Source organism: Drosophila rhopaloa, unplaced genomic scaffold, assembly GCF_018152115.1.
Source record: "Drosophila rhopaloa isolate 14029-0021.01 unplaced genomic scaffold, ASM1815211v1 contig_115, whole genome shotgun sequence".
NCBI classification, from domain to species: Eukaryota; Metazoa; Arthropoda; class Insecta; order Diptera; family Drosophilidae; genus Drosophila; species Drosophila rhopaloa.
Window position 1 is genome coordinate 16,223,774 of NW_025334990.1, and position 21,118 is coordinate 16,244,891.

General features: G+C 41.8%; 7 protein-coding genes across 13 annotated transcripts; 3 read left to right on the forward strand and 4 right to left on the reverse strand.

The window, feature by feature from the left end:
• Nucleotides 1-23: 23 nt before the first annotated feature.
• Nucleotides 24-496, reverse strand: LOC108053634. The gene has a single exon (XM_017136338.1). It carries the CDS (start codon nt 479-481, stop codon nt 116-118), a length of 366 nt encoding a protein of 121 aa, XP_016991827.1. The 5' UTR covers nt 482-496; the 3' UTR covers nt 24-115.
• A 1,099-nt stretch (nt 497-1,595) lies between these two features.
• LOC108053632 (keratin, type II cytoskeletal 1) lies at nt 1,596-2,214 on the reverse strand. Its single transcript, XM_017136336.2, has one exon. It carries the CDS (start codon nt 2,099-2,101, stop codon nt 1,661-1,663), a length of 441 nt encoding a protein of 146 aa, XP_016991825.1. The 5' UTR covers nt 2,102-2,214; the 3' UTR covers nt 1,596-1,660.
• A 177-nt stretch (nt 2,215-2,391) lies between these two features.
• LOC108053631 (glycine-rich cell wall structural protein 1) lies at nt 2,392-2,927 on the forward strand. The gene has a single exon (XM_017136335.1). It carries the CDS (start codon nt 2,417-2,419, stop codon nt 2,873-2,875), a length of 459 nt encoding a protein of 152 aa, XP_016991824.1. The 5' UTR covers nt 2,392-2,416; the 3' UTR covers nt 2,876-2,927.
• Nucleotides 2,928-3,973: 1,046 nt separating this feature from the next.
• Nucleotides 3,974-11,184, forward strand: LOC108053638 (MAGUK p55 subfamily member 7). Of its 5 annotated transcripts, none has more exons than XM_017136343.2 (9): nt 3,974-4,325; nt 6,640-6,754; nt 6,815-7,092; nt 7,598-7,729; nt 8,122-8,151; nt 8,436-8,603; nt 8,944-9,265; nt 9,433-9,726; nt 10,088-11,184. In XM_017136343.2, exons 2-9 carry the CDS (start codon nt 6,712-6,714, stop codon nt 10,606-10,608), a joined length of 1,788 nt encoding a protein of 595 aa, XP_016991832.1. In that variant the 5' UTR covers nt 3,974-4,325; nt 6,640-6,711; the 3' UTR covers nt 10,609-11,184. The 5 variants fall into 5 exon arrangements, with proteins under 5 accessions (XP_016991832.1, XP_016991835.1, XP_016991833.1 ...); XM_017136346.2 differs by having other exon boundaries at nt 9,550-9,726; XM_017136344.2 differs by having other exon boundaries at nt 3,974-4,083.
• Nucleotides 11,185-11,211: 27 nt separating this feature from the next.
• LOC108053639 (spermine oxidase) lies at nt 11,212-14,714 on the reverse strand. 3 transcript variants are annotated; one of them, XM_017136350.1, is made up of 2 exons: nt 14,533-14,714; nt 11,212-13,209 (listed from the first exon to the last, which is right to left on the reverse strand). In XM_017136350.1, the coding sequence occupies exon 2, from the start codon at nt 13,192-13,194 to the stop codon at nt 11,665-11,667; it is 1,530 nt and encodes a 509-aa protein (XP_016991839.1). In that variant the 5' UTR covers nt 13,195-13,209; nt 14,533-14,714; the 3' UTR covers nt 11,212-11,664. The 3 variants fall into 3 exon arrangements, with proteins under 3 accessions (XP_016991839.1, XP_016991838.1, XP_016991840.1); XM_017136349.1 differs by having other exon boundaries at nt 11,212-13,215; XM_017136351.2 differs by lacking the exon at nt 14,533-14,714 and adding an exon at nt 13,499-13,622 and having other exon boundaries at nt 11,212-13,215.
• Nucleotides 14,715-15,395: 681 nt separating this feature from the next.
• LOC108053661 (syntaxin-6) lies at nt 15,396-18,229 on the reverse strand. The gene is made up of 4 exons (XM_017136373.2): nt 17,680-18,229; nt 17,446-17,603; nt 16,253-16,972; nt 15,396-15,988 (listed from the first exon to the last, which is right to left on the reverse strand). The coding sequence occupies exons 1-4, from the start codon at nt 17,712-17,714 to the stop codon at nt 15,912-15,914; spliced, it is 990 nt and encodes a 329-aa protein (XP_016991862.1). The 5' UTR covers nt 17,715-18,229; the 3' UTR covers nt 15,396-15,911.
• Nucleotides 18,230-18,953: 724 nt separating this feature from the next.
• Nucleotides 18,954-21,069, forward strand: LOC108053630 (phospholipid scramblase 1). The gene is made up of 5 exons (XM_017136333.1): nt 18,954-19,106; nt 20,047-20,223; nt 20,290-20,681; nt 20,802-20,945; nt 21,002-21,069. Exons 1-5 carry the CDS (start codon nt 19,022-19,024, stop codon nt 21,029-21,031), a joined length of 828 nt encoding a protein of 275 aa, XP_016991822.1. The 5' UTR covers nt 18,954-19,021; the 3' UTR covers nt 21,032-21,069.
• Nucleotides 21,070-21,118: the final 49 nt, after the last annotated feature.

Here is a 21,118-nt window from a genome sequence, read left to right on the forward strand (position 1 = left end):
ACCATACAAAATCACCGCCTGAATGGACTTGCATAAGGTAAATAATTTTATTGCACCCAATGGGGCAGTACAAAAGAAGTATCACAAGATGGGCAATGAAATTCAGTTCAGCTGATTAACCATAGAAGCCACCGCCGTAGTAGCCACCGCGTCCACGGTAACGGGTGCGGGTGACCACTCGAGTTCTCTGGAATCCACCGCCGAAACCGCCACCAAAACCACCGCCATAGTACGGTGGTGGAGGGGGGCCGAAAAAGGGTGGTGGTGGAGGACCAAACGGAGGTGGTCCAAAGTACTGGCGCACCTTCCTCACACTCTCATCTCCAGAATCAGCCTGCGCAGTTTCTCCAGCCTCCAGAAGTTGCACGGAACTGGGTTGCTCCTCAATCAATTCGGTTTCCGTTTCATCGGCACTTACAAAATTACACAAAAGCAGAGCCGTCGCAATGGTGAACAAAAATAATATCCGCTTGTAATCCATTTCGCTGTCGTATTCCTTCTCAGACTTTGTCAAATACTAAAACTTATCGCCCCCTGGTCTTTAATTTATAGCCAAACATTTGCCAAGAACACCCATCACCTGGTCTCATAAACAAAGGAGGTTCATTGGCATTTGCTGATTGCCATTGGGTGTCTTTTTTTTTACATTTTTCGTCTAATTTCAATCTCTGTCAAGCAAAGCCGCCGAGAATAATTAGTGGCCTGAAAAAAACCCGAAAATAAAGTCTACACAAATACATTAGGTTGACCCAATCTTAATGTGTTGATGAAATGAAATATAATACGGAAGTGAGGGCAACAGTGGTACAACATGTAGATCATCGAGGTATATGTAACTTTATACGCTATTATTTAATCTATACAATTTGGGATCGTTAAGATTATTTTGAATAAAAAGGTTGTGAAAAAACCCACATTTTCTGCGCAAAAGGTATGAAGACGTCGTTATCGCTAAGATGGATTAGTACTACCAATCTGGGAAAAAGTAAACTGAGTATAATACACGTTTTCGTGAAAATTAATCCACCAAAAACAAAAAAAATATGTTTTGTGTAAAGCCCAGTCTTTCCAAACAAATGCTATTAGGGATTATATTTTCCAATGATGTCAGATCGTTAAGATGGATTGGTAATACCTAGCTGGGAAAACCTACTATATCTAAATAAAAATAATTGAGAGTAATATTTTCAAGGCCTTGCTAGTATTTTTAACAGGTTCTTCTTCAGTTGAGAAGATGATATGACCAAAGAAAATACTGGAACCATCAATGTCGAAACCTTAACCTTCACCGTAACCTAAGAATCCATCGAACTTCAACGATTACGAATTGGCAATACGATTACCCAGTATCCAATTGCTCTCCAAGCCAGCCAACTTGACCCACTGTAATCGCTTGATGGCTTGTTGTTTACCACTCGAAAAGCCCAACCGCTCGCCTCGCGTCATATTCGGTACATATATTATTTTAAAGCAAACAACAGCGAGAGACTCTTCCAGAAATATCAACGAACGGCTCAAACACAACCAGTTGAAAACGGAATATGCAAGCTCATCGAATCTGTTGATTCCCAAACACTCGACAAAACGAAACTCGATCTCGCAGCACTTTTGTTTATTCATTGTTTACACTAGAGACCCACTCAGACTTATTCGGAAACATCTAGCCGAAGAAACCGCCTTTGAATTTGGCGAAACCCACAGCGCCACCGACGAAGCTACCACCTCCGATGCCACCAAGTCCACCCAATCCTCCAGCTGCCGGATAGCCGCCTCCATATCCATTGTATCCATATCCGTATCCATAGCTAGGGATCGTTTGAATGCTGGACACCACGGGAACAGTGGTGATTATGGGCACGGTGGACACAACGGGAACTGTTTGAATGGCGGGAGCTGCTATTAGAGGGGCAGCTACTCCTCCGCCTCCTCCAATGATTCCACCGCCCACGATTCCACCTCCAACCACTCCTCCACCTCCAAATCCTCCAATGTGCCGGGGTTTTCTTATACTCTCCTGGAGCGGATCGCTGCTGGAGAGGATCGGTGTGGTACTGGCCATGGCGCACGCCAAGACGAGCAGGTAGACCGTTTGCCACAACATGATGAGGTTAACTGTTTGGACTACCCCACTCCCAGCTGCTTATTTATGCAAATTAATTAGTGGCCACTGTTTGCACATCCAATTGGCGTATTGTTGGGCGCCCGAGTAGAAAAAAACCCCGAAAAATCTCTAAGGCCCCAGCTCTGTTTTGGCGGTTCTAGTAAGGGAATCGTGGTTTTTGGTTTTACCCAATGGTCAGTGGTTCACACCTCATCATCGTCATCGTTTGTAGTCCGAAGGTCGCTGGCTTGGAGCATTAAAAACCAGGTTTTTTGGGGTAAGGTAACTCAAATCGTTATTGGACACTCAGCTAAGATGAGGTGCGATCTGCAAGTGCAACTTTTGCTGTTACTGGGAATTGGTGCTTGGAGGATTGGAGCTCATTCCCTGGGAGGAGGTGGAATTGGAGCTGTTGGAGGAGTGGGAGCAATAGGAGGAGTAGGAGCCATCGGAGGAGTAGGAGCCATTGGAGGAGTCCAGCAAGTTCCAGTCGTCCAACAAGTGCCCATTGTCCAGCAGGTGCCCATTGTGCAACAGGTGCCGGTCATCCAACAACAACCTCAGGCTCTGGGACTCGCCGGAGGAGGTGGATTCATTGGCGGTGGAATCGGAGGAGGAGCCGGATTTGGCCACTACAAGGAAAGCTATCGCGTGCGAGCAAGGGGATTCGGTGGTGGATACCGTGCCCGTTACGACAAGAAGTTCGGAGGAGGATTTGCAGGATTTGGAGCTGCTGCAGGAGCGGGAGCAGCGGGTGGCGGTCTACTGGGATAAATATTAGCAATTAATGTAGAAAATTTACCAATTAATATAAATGTCACTGTAACTTAAAATAAATGCGAATCAGCAGAATCATTTATCTTTTGTCATCGAGCTAACCTTTCAGCGAAAAATTGTACTTATAATTCAATCTTCAATCAGGATTTTTAAAATCCCTGTTGAAATGCCTTACCTCGTTGAATTCTTTTAAAATTTCCAATCGATTGGCATTCACAGCTGAAAAATTTTATTTTCAAACTATTTTCGAAAGAAATTTTGAAAAATAATTTTTCCCAAATCAACCTGTAACTGATAGCTAAGGACCTCAGCTGCATTTTACAGTCAATATTGGAAAATATTTTTCCAAGAACAATTTTTGCAGATTACATCCGAACACCCTGTATTTGTGTCCGCTCTGATTTTCTGCTGACCTGCGCAGTTTTCACCCCCAGAAAAAGTCGCCACGGCGCTCTGTGTTCTCCCACTTTTGGGCTTCCCGCTCTCTGGTGGTGCATTTGGTTCCATTCATTTCCGTCGTCGCTCCACTTACTCAAGCTCTCTCGGTCGGTCACTTGGCTTGTCTTCTCTTTAAAAGAATTTATGTCTTCCCTAACTTGAACTCTTATTTTGACAATTAAAACACCTTACACAGGTCAGATTTATGCGAACCATTGACACTCTCCTCTTTTTGTCGATATTCTTTCCTTTGGATTTAAAGTCTTTAAAAAACGACACTAAGGATTTTATAAAAATTTAACAAAAAAAAAATAAAAATTTAAAAACTAAGACATATGATAGCCATAAAAGAAGTTGATTAAAGCAATATTATATTGCATTTATAAACAGATTTTTTAACATATGATAAATATTAAATAAATATTGTTATTCATTAAACAACTCGAGAACTGTTAACTCAAACTTCAAAGCAATCTCAGCAAAATTGTATTTCAAATTAGATTTTTAATTGCGCCAAGAGATTAACCAAGAGATAGTTTAAGAGTGAGATGGTTTGCTCTTAGGAAAAACATGCAGACCATAGAGAGAGCTTAAGAGATTGGGGAAATGGTCATGGCAGTAGCCCCGACGTCAAAATGAATTCCTGAAATTAAACGTTGTTCTTTTGCCATCGTGTGCAGTCGCTCTCGCTCCCGTTATTCGCCGTTCTGGGATTCCCGCTGGCGGACTCTAGTGACAATATCACCTTGATAATCCTTTTGAAAAATGTGAGAGCCTCCAAGGATACAAAGTGCAACCAAAATAACGGTTAACTTAGCTAGTGCGCAATATTAGTGGCCTAAAAATAGCAAAGAAAATATTATCGAAAATAGCAGACATGCCGTGTTTTTGTGCCTCTGTGTGTGCGTGAGTGTCTGCGAGTGAAGTGGAAATTTAAAAATAAAACAACGCTGGGACACAAGTGAAATCCGTCAGTATTGTATTGGCCAACTGCCCAGAAAAACTCCAGGTGATAACCACTTTTTGAATGATTGTTGGTTTTTTTTTGGGGGCCTGATTTTGTTGTTAATCAAATTCTCTGGGGAAAACTTTCAATACTCTCTCCGTTTACTCTCTCTTTTCTCTGTGATTTCACACTCGCTCTCTCTCTGTTTCTCTTAAGCCACCGCTATTTGCAGTATGACCAAACTTCACTTTAGGTTTGATTTAAAGTACACAGTGCAAGTTCTTTGTGCTTAAAAACTAGAGAGATTTAAGGGTGTTGGAGACCTGGTACCTGCCTTATCTATCAGCCACAAGGACTCCCATTGTCTACCCATCCACTTGGGCAAATGACAGCCCCGGGCAGCGTCATTATTCAGCTTTTCGCCAGACCTCTTGGCCTGCCTCGGCTTTCCTCAGCGTAATTAGTGTAATTGGGGCCAATCCGACTCTATTTCTTGGCTTCTGCTTGTCATTTGGTTGATTGGCAGCTGTAATAGTTGCAACTGCAACCACCCCCCAAGCGAATTTCTTTTAAACTACAGGAAACAACATTTCTGTAACTAAAACTAACGACTAAACTTTGTACGATTAGGTCTTCATGACCTAAACTTCACTTTTTAACTTTTTCGAGGCTGACATTCGATTTATTTAAAGTCATCATGTCAAAGTACAAATGTAATAAAATAGTTTACATAAACGTTTTTCATTTTATATATAATTTTTAAGTTTTTTTTTTTATTTGCATATATTGTTTCCAATAATTATAGAAATCTTGTTAACTTTACTCTTTATTTAAACACAACAGAAACCTGTTAGAACATATGTAATGCCAGTGCAAACCTTAAAAAAACACATGTTTGATCACAATGGTGGTAGTTTAAGCAATGTTAGTTACCCTGTTGTTAAAATTGCACCCCCTGGTATAAAATACTCTCAAATGTGGCTGCAACCCTCGGATCCCACGCACTGACGTCGGTGCAACTCACCCTGAAAACTGTTTGTAGTTCGGGCTTATTTGCTGGGTGGCTGTGTGTACCGACGAGTATGTAGTTCAAGGTCGTTGGACAAGTTCTGTCCGCTGGCTAAGATGTGTCCTGGTCCCATTACCATATAGAGAAGCTGAAACTTGAGACCCCGTGGCAAGTTGAAGGACATGTGAATGCCCCACTTGAGACGCTATTCTTGGGCTCCAAAGAGTCCATTCAGTTGACACTAATCACCACCCACGCCAGCTCCATGAAAACGTGGCACTAATGAGCACCGGTCATGCAACGTGTTGGTGACCCCTTCGGAATATGGCACCTGGCCAAGGATCCTCCACAGCCAGCAACAACAACAACAACAACACATCAGGACAGGAAGCGCAGTCATTGAACAGTTAATGGAGTGCAGATTGCAACAAGGGACGCCAACATTCCGGGCCACTGGGCAGATGAAAGTGACCATAAATTCAACGCCTGCTCTAATCAACTTGCCCCCTGGCCAGAAGCCAATGGCCAACAGCAGTGGACGCCCCACTTGGCCAGGCTTAATGTCAGCTAATTGTACTGGCCGGGAGCTCTCTTTTCCTCAGACTAAGCGTCGTCAGTGGGCTCCCCAAATCCCCCACTCCATCTGGTTCAATGGGGCGCAAACTGTTGTTATGGTAACTAAACAGTGGAGCTTCTATAAGAAGAACTAGCTGTAGTTAGTAATGCCAAAAAATGTAATTAAAAAAAAACATTTAATAACAATAAATTTAAAAACTCAATAATTGCATATTTAAGATTGAATATTGACTTACTTTTTTAGTTGTATTTAAATTTTAAGTTTATATAAAAATTTTCATTTGAATGTTATATTGCCAATAAAAGTTCTTACTAAAGAAACTAAAATAACTGTTGATTTTCCCAGTCTTTAGAAAATCACAAAATGTAGACCGAAACCATCGTTATTTTGATTTACACATTATCATAATTGCAATATTATTCTCTTATGACAAACATTAAATTCTGAAAAGTTTTAATGGGAACAATTTATAAACATGTTTTTCGGTTGTGCCACATAGCAAATGGATTTATAGAAGAAGAACTGTATGTTAATATCCAAAACAGAGCTTTGGCAACATTTACCAGTGTTTGGTGTCCTTTGTGGCGAGTGACGTAAACGAAGTCGCGGGGGGGAGGAGGAAGGTTATGGTGTTTATGGTTGTTGAGCGGTGGGTGGTGCTCGGTGTGTGTTAGCCTTGGGCCTGGAATTATCATTTGGCTTTCGTCTAGCCCCGCTTGCCCCCTGTTGACATGTTTATGCGCAAAATTTGTTGTTAAAGTCCCATATCGATTTTGTTAACTCGATTATAGGAACATCGCCAACGCCAAAGGATAAATTGTAAAGGATAAACAAGGACAGTGACTAGTCGACGGTTGTGTGACATGCTAGCAGCAGTTATGGCATCGGACATCAACTGGGATCCAGGTGAGTGACGCACTCGAGCTGTCCAAAATGATTGATTACACCACACGCACCTTTTTCCAGCTCTATCAAAATTGATCAGTACACTCAAGGAGTCGGAAAATCTGTCCAATGACCAGGAGATTGACTTCCTGAAGGCGCTGCTGGAGTCCAAAGAGCTGAATGCCCTGGTCAATGTCCACACGAAGGTGGCCAAGGTGGGGCGGGATGATCGACTAGCTCCCGTGCTCTCCACCTCCGCCCAAGTCCTGTACGAGGTCCTGGAGCAGCTGTCCCAGCACTGCCACCTCAATGACGACTGCAAGGAGGCCTTCCACCTCCTGCAGGACTCTCATGTCCAGGTGGGTAATAATCTTTTAATAATCCTCTTTTTGCCGCCATAAAAAGTTGACTTATGGAAAACTCAAATAAGATATAGTTAAAGACTTCCTTAATAACCAAATTATAGATTAATAAAATTGGAATACATTTTTGGAAATATTATTTAAATTAGCTTAAAACTCTCTACATAATATTCTTTAATATGCATTTGTATAAATCAAGTTCTTTCTAGGGGAATAAATAAATATTTTGGTTATATTTAAAGTCGAACATTTTGATATTATTAAATCAAAAACAAAGATTACTTTTATTCTGCTAGAATACCTTTTGTGTGTGATATCTGTGTCATTAAAAAATTTGAGCCCATATATTTTAACATTTCAAGAAACAATGAGAAATTTAATATTTTAAGGTTGTTTAACTTTTTTAAATTGTTAGTAAAGAGAATGATAAATCGTATAAAAATTGCATATTTACTAAACCAATTAATAGCAACTTTTTAAATTAAAATATGATTTATTCCAGCACCTCCTGTTTGCCCACGATGCCATTGCTCAGAAGGACTTTTACCCGCATCTGCCGGAGGCGCCTGTCGAAATGGACGAGGATGAGGAGACCATCAAGATTGTGCAGCTCGTGAAGAGCAACGAGCCCCTGGTGAGTGTCCATATGCAGCTGGACCTTCACTTTTCCATGCCCATCTCATCACCGTGATCGCTGTTCTGTGCTGTCCATCGCTTTCCACTGTCCGCTCTCGACTTTCATTTCCGCCCCCCACTTTCACAGCCCGTTTCCAACTCTCCCCCTCCCACTTTCGCCCTTGCCAACAGCTCCTCTCTCTGCGCCTTCATTCATATTCGTACTTCCACTGTAATCGCCTTCATGTCAACTCTTCCCAATGCTAATCAATTTTGTAAACTTTGCCTTTGTTAAAATCGAATGAAATCGAATCAATTTCTCGAATTCGCCCATAACAAACCAAACAAAAATGCATTTGTAACAAAAAAAAAAAATATATAAAAAATCGAATAATGTAAAAAATAACACAGACAGGAGCACAGAGTGCGGAGCCAATTGTTGTAAGTAATTGAATGTCCATAGCTGTACAAATGTCCACTGTAAAAAAAAACAGAAACCCGTTCGCCAAGCACAAAATACAACAAATAACAAAGATACATAACATAAGATACATTCCGTTGTCCTCATTCCTTTGTCGTTGTTGTTGTGACACATCCATCAGATACACACATCTAAAACATCGGAAACCGCACTTCACACAGATACACACTCACACACAGGCACACATACGCACACATACGCGCCTTGTGCTAAATTTCCAGTGATAGTTATTGCCTACTTTTAGGGGGCCACCATAAAAACGGACGAGGAAACGGGCAAGATAATCATCGCGAGAATCATGCACGGCGGAGCTGCAGATCGCTCCGGATTGATACACGTCGGCGACGAGGTCATCGAGGTCAACAACATCAATGTGGAGGGCAAGACGCCTGGCGATGTGCTCACCATATTGGTAAGGACTCCCAAATCACTATAGGGCCAAAGTTCTTAGTTACCAATAATGATTCTTTAGTAATTCAAAATGGATTTTCATCCAAGAAAATTAGTTATTTGATGTTTAAAAAAACTAAAATAAATAGTTAAATAGAAAAAAAATATTTTAAGAACAAACTAAGATATCCCCAGATATTTGCTATGATGCCTAGGATTTTTCAAAGAATAATACTTTATTAAAGGGACCTAAACTTAAATACTTTTCAAAAATAATCTATATCCAATAGATCTATCTACTAGTCATTTATGATAAGGTTTAAGATATGTGCGCAGAAACTAATATTATCTCGTTTTTGTAGCAAAACTCCGAGGGCACCATTACCTTCAAGCTGGTCCCCGCGGACAACAAGGGCGCCCAGCGCGAGTCCAAGGTGCGGGTGCGGGCCCACTTCGACTACAATCCGGATGTGGATCCCTACATACCGTGCAAGGAGGCGGGGCTGGCCTTCCAGCGTGGCGATGTGCTGCACATTGTGGGCCAGGACGATGCCTACTGGTGGCAGGCGCGCAAGGAGCACGAACGCTCGGCGAGAGCGGGCCTGATTCCCAGTCGGGCGCTCCAGGAACGCCGCATCCTCCACGACCGATCGCAGAAGGATGGCATTGATCTGGACTCGAAGCGTAAGCATCAGCAGGTTGCCAGCTCATTGGTTCCATAACATACCGCGTTGTTCCATTGTCATTGAATAAATTTGCTCTAATTTCATGCTGCATCGTTAACCCCAAATCATCTAACCCGCAACTGAACACATCCATCAACCCAACCAATCAACCATTGCCATCGCCAGCCGGATCATGCGCCTCACTCTGCACCACCCCACCTGGTTCCCCGCGTCTGCCTGCGAGCAGCAGCAGCTCCTCCTGCCGCCAGCCCAAGACTAAAAAGATCATGTACGATTTGACAGAGAACGACGACTTCGATCGCGAGCAGATCGCCACGTACGAGGAGGTGGCCAAGCTGTATCCCCGGCCAGGAGTCTTCAGGCCCATAGTGCTCATCGGAGCTCCCGGAGTGGGTCGCAACGAGCTGCGCCGCCGGCTGATAGCCCGGGATCCCGAGAAGTTCCGCAGCCCGGTGCCCTGTAAGTATTCCTCATGAATGAATGGTTCACTTGAGTGCGTGAGCAAATAATAATGGTTCACTGGAGTAGATGAACTAAATCAGTTCACCCACTTAGAGTAGCTGTTCATTTGTTCACTTGCTTACTTATTTCTGGCTCAGTTGTTCATTGGATGAAATGTTCACTTTGTCAGTTGTTCATTGGTTCACTTGTGAGTGAATGATAAAACTGATGTTAAAGGAACAAGCGATTAAGTATACTAAAAAGTGATCAACTTGTTTTTTAAATTGAACCAGTACATTCCCATAATTGGTCTATAACAGAATCTCTCCAGAGATTTTAAATTCCTTTCTAAACACCACTAAAAATATGCCTTTTGTAGACACCACCCGACCAATGCGCACCGGAGAAGTGGCCGGACGCGAGTACATCTTTGTGCCGCGCGAGAAAATGGACGCGGACATCGAGGCGGGCAAGTTCGTGGAGCACGGCGAGTACAAGGGTCATCTGTATGGAACCTCGGCGGAAAGCGTCAAGTCAATCGTGAATGCAGGATGTGTTTGTGTGTTGAGTCCGCATTACCAGGCGATCAAGACTCTGCGCACGGCCCAGCTGAAACCGTTCCTCATCCACGTGAAGCCGCCAGAGTTGGACATCCTAAAGGCCACGCGAACGGAGGCCAGGGCCAAGTCCACCTTCGATGAGGCGAATGCCAGGAGTTTCACCGACGAAGAATTCGATGATATGGTCAAGTCGGCCGAACGCATTGATTTCCTGTACGGACACTTCTTCGACGTGGAACTGGTCAATGCAGAACTGGTCAACGCCTTCGAGCAGCTGGTCCAGAATGTGCAGCGTCTGGAGAACGAGCCAATATGGGCACCATCCATGTGGGTGCAGTAGGAGTAGTAGGAGGATGCCAAATGTGGAGAAGCATTTCATGCAATTTGTTAAACAACACAACACCAAAGTATTTTTGCCATACGAATTTAGCAATCTGCTAGAGAGACGAAGGAGGAGAGACACTATTTACCCGTAGGCGGTCCTGCTGGGCACTCCCGTCCGGCCTTAGTCCTTTTCACGACATGTACCTTTTTGCGTAACAGTGAAAACAAAGAAATGAATACAATAATAAACAAAAAGAGAAGGAAATTTAAACTCATCCAGCATCTATCTTACGATTACGATAACAATTAAATTATAAAAAACTTGTTGTACAAAATTTATTTGTGTTCAAAAATGGACTAAATTATAAATGTATTTATTACACGTTGTTGAAATCAAAGAACAGAGTTAATCCCCCCGTAACCCTAACGCTAACCGTATTGTATCTCAATTGTATATACACTCACTCACTAACTAGAGCATATTGGATACAATGTGACATTCTGTGTAATATGTCTGATTTCATCAAAACGTAGTGACAAATTGTTGAAAACAAGTGAGAAATTAATAAAAACCTATTTTAAATGCGATCAAGAGGGAAGCGTTATTTATAAGCTAGACTTTTGATAAGGTATATTACATTTATTTGGGATAGAGAAGACTTAAACACAGCTTTTTTTGGGCAGCACACTTGTTGACATATTGACATGCTCAAGTAAATACATATATTTATATATAATCTGTCACTTATGTTAACCTATGGCAAATATGTAAATTTAGCTTAGGCATATGAAGTCTATCCAGGATGTATTGTTCAGTTTCCTTGATTGTTTTTATATGCCTAGCACTCACTTAAATTAAGATATGAAATTAAAGTCTGGGAATACTAGAATATTTTGGTCATTAAATTTGTTTTCTACATATTTCGTTTTAAAATTTATTGACCGAAATTTCCATTTCATAGAATTCTTAATTCAGGCTCGAGTACTAGGCTTTAGTGCGAAGACAGATACTAATTTCACATCTACCCATTATAGTGGTTCAGGTACAATATCCCCCCACCCCCACTATCAGCTAGAGTTGCGATTTGGTACCAGATCGGGAGATGCTCAAGCCGTAGAATTGGGCCAATCGCCTGGCCTCCCGCCATCCCGCCTCGACTGCTCCATGGACCGTGGAGTAGTAGTGCTCGCTGGAGGCCTCCCCCGCAAACTGGACAATGGGCCTATCGCAGCGACTCTGCTGCCACGCCTCGTCCTCCGCATCCTTCTCTCTCTCGGGCGTGGTGGCCACCACGGTCAGGGGATAGGCCAACTCCCGGGCACCGGTGCCCAGTTGCTCCGTGTCCATGGATCGATAGGAATAGGATCCACGGAAATTGTCATTCGTGTACCAAGTGGAAGTACGGAAATTGGAAGGCTCGGGGATTTTCCACTTGAGGAACCGTCGGAAGAGGTACATTACTCCAGCTTGGACCTCATCCACGGGAAGGGTTTCCATGTGCCTGCCACTTTTATTGGTGATCCAACCAGCCAGTATCCTCGGCTGGTAGCTCACCCTGTAGAAGCCGAAGACGTCCTCCAACCAAGCTCTTGAGGTGCCGCGAATATCGTCCAGATCCTCTTCCCGCCAAAGCAGGGTGAAGCCCGTCCAATCCTCGGGCCAAAAGGCCTCGGGAAACTCCACAAAGATCTTGTTGACCGTCCCGAAAGCTAAGCCATCAATGGCGCGTTGTTTCTCCACCGGAAGCTGGGGTTCGAATAGTCGGAAGTGCTGATCCTTGAGAACTCCCAGTGAAACGGTGACCACCACATGGTCGGCAATGCAGTTGTCTCCATTGCTCAGCTGCAACTCCACTCGTCCATCGTTCCGGTTCCAGTTGATCTTGAGCACGCGAGTGGACAGTAGAAGTCGCTGCTCCAGAACCCCATGCTCCACTTTTAGTTCCCGAGAACGCATGAGGAGTTTGAGGAGCTCGACAAAGCCCTTGTCCTTCCAGTTGAGCAGGATGTCACCCTCGCACTCCCAGTAGTCGAGATAGCCCCTACCCGAGACCTGTTCCAGCGTATCCGAGGCCTCTACGGAGTTCTCGAACTTCTGGTAGTTGTCAAAGAACTCCCTCGCCACCTCGGCGTCTATATCGGAGTTCTCGGGACGCCAGAGAGTGTCGTAGAACTTGTTGGTCAGGTAGCTGCCCAGGGAGCCGCTGCAGTGGCGCAGTTCCAACTGTCGGGTGACCAGGGAATCGCCCACGATGGCTTTGAGGCGACTGGCCACCTGTTCGGGCACCACATCCCCATTGGATCTCACGCACTGGTAGTTATCATACACCGGACCCGTGGACTCCAGCAGCTCCTCATCCTGCTTTCGGGTGAGCTCATAGACCAGGTTGTCCCTCTCCCCATGACACCACTGCGCTCCAAGATCGATCACATTATCGGCAAAGGGAATGGTGTGTATGCGACCTCCTAGACGATCCTCCGCCTCCACGACGAGCACATTCTGGAAGCCCAGTTCCAGGAGCTTGGTGGCACAGGCCACGCCCGAGGCTCCCGCTCCGATGACAACGATCTTGCGATCCAGATTCCGCTGTGCGACACTCATTCCGGGTAACTGAATCTGTTTCTGCAAATAAAGGGGTTGCCGAACAACAGGAGAAACGCAAATTAAATGATAAACAGCTTGAGTTCGAGCGAGTGGGTTGGTGACAATTGGACTAACACTTAAAAAAATACATATACTCCTCCCCATTTAATTCAGGGTGTATTCCAAAATAAAAAGTTTATGATATTGCAAGTAAAATAAGGTAAAGTAAGCCCTTTTTAAAATTCTGTACGTGATTTTTGCCATGTTTTTTCACAGAAATTTAAATATTCTAGCACTAAGACTGGAAATAATTACGACTCACCTTGAAAAAGCACTAGTTGTCACGTTTTTTTTTATTTCATGCACTTTAAATTAAAACAAAGCTAGTACTCCCTATGAAATCAGGGTAATGCTTAAAATTATTGCTCATATTACCAATTGTTTTAATGTTCACAGTGTTCTTTTAGAGAAAATGCCTTTTTGTTTACGCTTTCACTTTCAAAAATAGCATTGTAAATAGATTTCGCAATAAATGAATAACGTATTATATTAAAAACAATAAATACGATGTCTGTATAATAGACCCTTCAACATAAAATGAATTTACATAAGTAGGAACATTGTAGACAGCAATGTACATATATTAAAAAATTCTATTTTTAAAGATGTATTAAAACTTTGCACTTTATAAACCTGATTTTGCTAAGTGCACTCCTCGCCACCGTTAGACGATTTGTTTATGGAATTGGTGCAGTGCAATTTCAGGCACTTGAGTTTTATCACCGCCCACTTCCCCGAGAATAATAGAACTGTCTTTTGGTTCAAAAAACTAAACGCATAGCCGCTCATCTGTTTCGATAACGAATTGCTGCCCGCAATTCCGACTTTTGATAAGAGTTTCGAAAAAGCTCCCCCCAAGAGCAACACATTCGGCCAAAGGAAAACACATGTGTACAAACACATAAATATGTTCACTCGCCTCTGGCTACATGCTTTTATAAATAGCCATGGAAGCAAAGGGAAATCGGAGGGGAAAAGGCCGGGGAAAAATCCCAGAAGGAGTATCTAGCCAACCGGACCAGCTGGTTTTACCTGAAGTTCACCTAAAATCTGTATTTTTTGCCAACGAGACGAAATGGGAAGGTGGAAATGGGATGGGAAGCAGTTTCCACCTCCTTCAGTTTGGCATTGATTTTATATTTTTGGCCAAAAAAAATGTTCAAGGTTTTCTGCGACAAGCAATAAAACAAAAGTAAGAACCAGCCACAAAAAAATATGAGGGGAAATGGAATTTTTTCGCCACTTTTTGGGGGTGATAATGAATGGTATATTGACTTCACTGCACACTCCACTCACCAAAATAACTCGAAAACCGTTAGAACGTATTTATTCAACAATTGAACATTTCTACCGGAAACTTTACTATATATACTATATTTTTGCGGCTAGCAAAACTCCAGCTTCGCGGAAAATGCAAACAAAACTGAATGCCGAAAGCGGAAAACATCACATGGAAACGTGCCGCTCTGCCCGTGTGCTTATGCTGCGTTCAGGGGCTTAGTTGGAATTTCTAGGGGGGATTATGCACTGGTATATTTTCAGGGTCCCCCATGAGGACGCCCCTGTGCACTCTGCGCAGACTGTAAGCTCCCCAAAAGCTCTGGGCAAAAGCACCCAACACAGCTGAGTGAGTGGGTAAATCGAGTGGGTTGTCGAGTGATTTGGGGCATTGAGAGGGAATGAGAAAGGGGCCTGACCTGACCCTCTACCCAAATGCACAGAGAAAATTTCACAACGAATTTCAAATTAAATAAATTAATAGGTTTCTTTTCTTTTTTTTCACATTTTAGAGAGCCCAATTTTAAATCATCAAGAATTAAACCTTCTAAAGGTCTGCCTATCTACCTTTGTATTGGCAATATTAATACCGGACATTTTAATGTGTATTTTCGTAGTTCGACTTTACCAAATTCGTTTACCGATTAATTTTGGAGAATTTGTAATTACAGATTAGTAAAAACTTATTTTTAAGCCTGAAGACTATAAACAAAAGCCACCTGATGTTATAGGTTGATGAAATAGGTTCTTCAATGTGGATTTAACTTATTTAAATTTTTCAAATATAAACTATCTAAACTAGGGACTTGTTTTCTTTTTTCTCTGTGCACTATAAGTTAAGTATGCCTTTCGGCACCCCGTAAAAAGATTCTCATTTAAGCTTTAATTGATTAGTTTAATTTATATATATGTATATATTTACTCAACTGCATACAAGTTTTTGCTAGATTTGGTTAAAGGAATTTCCTAAGACTCTTCGTTAAAGAACTCGTTTGATATTGTTAGGTCCATTCTGTGTATATATGTAGATATATCCTTCGATGTATGTACAGGTCAGTTGCAGTATCCTTTGGCCAAATCGGGAATGACAGAAATCTGGAGCACTTGGTATTTATGTATGTAGTTAGTTATCATTTATTACCCGCCTACATTGACTTTACATGATCATCTGTTCCTAGCTTTGGAATTACATTAAATATAGAGGCTGGTAATAAATCTGGTTAAAATGTTTTACGTGTATATACAGCAAGGGAGTTTACTTGGAATATGCTGATAATTCGTTTAAATAAACAGTATTTGATTTGCTCTAAAGGACCGGAATTAAAAACCAAGCCATGTTATAAATAAATCTAATTTACACTAAATATAACTGATTTGGAAACACAACTAGAAAGCGATTACAAAATAATAAACAAAATTATCACAAACAATAACAGCCCGGATAGGATGAGAATGGCGGCCCATTGTCGTTTATCTGCGGGGAGAAAGTAAAATAAGTTATTTTAATATAACATATTAGATGTTGTAGGAAAACTTGACGGGTAATTTGGATTTAGGATTACTGATTTATGCTGGCCTAAATATATTGAAAATCAACATTTGTATATATTAAACAAAAACAGATGATGGTCTTGGAACGAAGAAAAGCTAAAGATTTTTGTATAATTAGTCATGATGCATGAATCAGTAGTCCCCGATCGAAAATCCCAGCTGAGTGCCACAATTACGCCACACTCACCATTATTCATGTGCAAGACTTTGGCAACTTTCTTCATGGTCGTGTCCAACTTGGACTCCGTGGTATCGAACTCGTTTCCGAAGTCATCCAGCATCACCGCCTGTTCGTCGAGCTCCACGCCAATTTGCCGCGAGACAGTCTTCAGAGTGCCAATCGAATCACTGATCATGTCCAGCTGCTCATCCTGCCCCTGGATCATGCGTTGCTGGATGGACACCGTCTCGCCCACATACCGATGACTCGGACTGTCCATGCCGCCGTGATGCGTCTGCCCGTAATGACTGGGACTGTCCAGGGCGTTCTCCAGCTTGGAGTACTTGGTGCCGCTGTGGCGGGAAGCTGCTGCCGCTGCCGCAGACATGGTTCCGGCTATGGTATTGGCCACCACCTGGCTGCCACTGTTGATCAGCGAGTTGCCGTTGAGCCCACTGGGACACTCCACCAGATAAGTACGATCGTTGTGCGGATGCTGATGGTACTCGTTGGAATTGGAATTGGAATTCGAATTGGGTATGGCAATGGAGTGATTGTGATTGGGGCTGTGGCGTTCGTTGTCGAGCAGCGGCTGGTGTGCGGTGATGTCTCTGTCCCGGCTCCGGTTCAGGCTCATCTTATCCTTCATCTGCTTGACCTCATCGCGCGTGTTGTCGATGAAATGGCGCCGGCTGGAAAGTTCGCGATTGTCGATCCGAAACTTACTCGGATTCTTTTCAACGATGCGTACAGATCGAAATGGTTAGGGTTAAGGAGGTAACCTTGGGAAAATTGGGGAAATCTTTGGTCTCTTCAGACCTAGAGACAAATAAAGTCGATTGACCCGACTTTCAGATACCCGGTACTCATTAAATTTAATAAAATGTATTTAAAAGAAATAAAGAATACCCCAAAAAGGTTCCTAAACATACACTTTATCTGAATTTCAATTTTAGCTAACATTTAATATGTTTAATATTATATCATTAAAATATTTTTGTATAAAATATTTGCTTATTTTAACAGGATTGTTTAGCAAATTTTTGGTAAGGTCTTAAATTTTTCTGGCGCAAAAGGATAAGACAAACTGACATTGCCAAATTAACTGAGGTAAGAAAACCATAATTTCACATAAAGTAACATCCAACCCCCTGCTTAAACCCCTTGAGTACCGGGTGAGGAATTGATTTTCCAATGGATTGCTTTGCCAAAAAGGATATTGATAGTGTCCTCGAGGTCCTCGAGATCCCACTCGATGCTCCGGAGCGAGTTACGCAGCTCGGTGGTGGTCCATTCAGCCTCCGTTCCTCCGCTCTCGCCCAACTCCCGCCAACGCAAATAGAGGCCGCGGGTTTTGTTCAGAGCTTTGAATACCTCGCTGCGAAGAGAATAAGAAAGGTAAGTAATGGGGAAAATTCAGGAAAACTGCAATTGCCATTGATAAAAGGACCTACTCCTTGACTACGAAAAAGGGATCCTCCAGAGACATGCCGTGCTCTCTTCTTGGCCTGAAATGGAAATTGAAACTCCTAGCAGTTTTTCACCAGCGTGGCGCACTTGACGGTTATTTTCATGGATTTTTCCGGGCGAAAACCACCCCCAAAAAACTCTTGGGGGAAAGTGCAAGTTGGTAATGCCAAACACAGGGGGTTACATCAAAAGTCAATCCGAAAAGGGGGAATTTATTTTTCTATTTTTTTTTCCTTTTTAGCAGTAATTTCACAATCAACTGGGTTTTATCTTTGGCTATGAGCGAAGTTTGCACAGCACGTTTATTGATTATTGCACTTGAGGCCGCACCGTCTTATCGCCCGATTTCTCTATAGTTTCCGCCGATTTAGCTGGTTCCGCCAATGGCCCAGAGAACACTGTCGTTATTCGCGCTCCTCAGGCCAAAAACCCCTTTAAAGAACTATTGGCATTTGTTTACGCCGCTCCCGCGCCTGCGCACTGACCATTTCCTTTTCTACCCCTAATAACCGTTTTAAAAACAACCCGAAATATGGCCAAAAAATTCCACAACAACAAAAAGTCGGCCAAAATGACAGCACTATTTTAATTTTTGTCACTCACCTGCTGCTCGTCGCCACCTCATTTAGCAAACTTCGATCCAAGAACACGGTGACTGACTCTAATTTTAAATGGACACAGGATTGATTTGTATTACTATCTTTAAATTAGTTTTATTTTTGTTTTGCTGCCTACAAAATAAACCGTCAGGCTTAGTATGACCTAAACACGTTAGTACATTTTGCTCAAAAAAAAATATAGTAACTATCGTTAAATAAAAAAATACGTTATTTTATAGACTATGAAATATGTGGCAACTCTATATTTAAAATTATTTACTACCTTTGTGGTGTTTATTATTTAAACCTCTACAGCAATAGAAAAACAATTTCAAAATAGGAATGTGAAAGGGTACACACACACCTTCTTCAATTAATATTTATTTGAAAATTTTTTAATTGTGTATTCGCACATCTATTTTGATTGTAACTAAAATATATATTCTGGTAAAAGACAACACTTAAAACAACACTATAAATTTCCCATAAATACACAAATTAAAAAATCTTTTAAAATTGCCTATGGTAAAATATAATTATTTTCTTACCAAAACAGTTTCCCAAATACCCTCGTACCCCATAATTCCGACTACTGATAACAATTTAGCCGCGTAGTTTTCGAATAACCATAATTAGTATTTCGTTTTCATTGTGTGACTGTCACACTGAACCCCTTTAGCCGTTTTATTTAGACCGCTGTCAAATAAGTTTGAAAAGTGCTTGCAAAATGTTGCAAAACGACGCGGTGCGGACTTTGCAATATGATAGTGAGATCCGCGTGGCCCAGCAGCCAAATCCCTCAGAACCGAGAGGTAAATTGGGGAAATAGTTTCGAAATAAGTTTACAAAATAAGAACACTTAATGAATCACCCATGGACAGTGGTAACTGCCTTGTTACCAACTGATAAGAACTGCACCGGATTAATTATTATTGGCAGCGAGTGTGTCACAGTTCGACGCAAATATGCGGCAACAAGTTGGCTATATCTATATCTTATCGGCTGGCGTTTTGTTGTGGTCTCGGTCTCCTCAAGTGCCTTTGTTTTGGGACGATCGAACCGATCATACTATAAAACAGAACTTATCTGTATCAAATAGTACTTTTTTCTATTCCAAGAAATGTAATAAAACTTTGGAAAAGAAAACCAACCTTAGTTTTCTAATAAGTACTTATACATTTTTCGAAAATTTCAAACCTTACAGAGTTTGTCTTTTGTTTGAGTATAAAAATATATTAAACAATAGAAAACAGATATCAATTCAATTGCCGAAGATTAAGAGTAATCTTGTTTATTTAATCTATAAGAAGTGCAATTATATTATATTAAATATTTATATATATGTATATATTTAAGCATAACTGACCGTAATTTGTTTGCACAGTGTAAAAGCTATTATCATAAAACTTTTCAAATCGTTTTATGTGTATATATGTGCATATAACTCCCACAATAATTATGGTGTGAAATTTGCGTATATTTCGGTCTTTTTGCCTAAAATAATGGTTTTATATCATTTCAGAACTATTTCTTGAGTTGACTACATCCTATATCTATCATATGCATTTCCTAGTAGTGAACGTTTTCATCAATATTTGATATGGTTTTCATCAAGGGTATTAAACCTTCGGCATGCCAAAGCTTGCTTCCGTTCTTGCTTTATTTTATTTTTATTTAAAAAGGTCTTTGGCTAAGACACAATCTACTTTGAACAGTGACTTATTAAGAAAACTTTTCCTTGTTTACTTCCAGTTTACGACTCCCATATCAGCATTACATCGCAGCCGCGGGCGGAGATTCCCCGGATTCCCCTACCGGTGCCCATTGCCACGGTTACGGGCAGCCGGACCTTCATTCCCCTTTCCGGATACGATTGCCTGGCGGACCTGCCATCGGTGCATATTGAACAGTCCTTTGAGCTGAACGCGGGTATATAAAATCCCAGCTAAAACAAAACTAGATATTTCAGTCCTAAACTTCTTTATTCTGCTTTAGCTCTGACAGGAGTCTCCTCGGAGAATCGTTATGTGGTGCGATCTCCATTGAATGATGCCATTTTCGCGGCCAGCGAGAGCTCCACAGAGAGCAATCGTCTCATCTGGGGAGCTGGACGACCGTTCCAGATGCACCTTCTGGATAAAACCCACCAGGAAGCGCTGGTCTTCCGAAAGAAACTAGCCCTTGGATCACTCTGCTGCCAGCCAAAATGTCTGGAGATCTGGGTACCTCCGGGTAATGTCCTTGGAAGAGTGGTGCAGTCACCCACTTTCATGCAGCCAGAGTTCTTTATCGAGGATGGAAACACCGGACAGCCCGTGTTTTGTGTGGAGGGTCCTGCAAATTCAGGATTCTGCTGCTTCTGCCTGCCAAGGGAATGTTACTTTAGGGTAAGAACATGAAGCTATACTTCTCAATCAATCCTGGATCATAAATTAGTCTTTTAAAAACATAAGTTTTGAACCAAATATTATTTTTAAAATATTTAAAATAATTATAATTCCCTGCAGATTAATTCGGGTGGCAGTATGAGAGCATCCATTGACCATAAATGGATGGCCAGCAAGTCCCAATACACCACAAATATTTACTTCAGTGATCCGAAGCTAACAGCCAAAGAGAGAGCATTGATTCTAGGATCAGCCTTTTTGCTGGTAATTTTCTCTCAAGCAAAACAAAATAATAAAATAATATTTTTTTCTTCTTTCAGGAATATCTTTACTTCCAAACCCGGCTTTAAACCAAACAAATTTAATAAACCTTGTATATTCACATTGATTTCTTTATTTTTGTCATTTTTTTGTATAAGATTTTGTTTTTTGTGTTG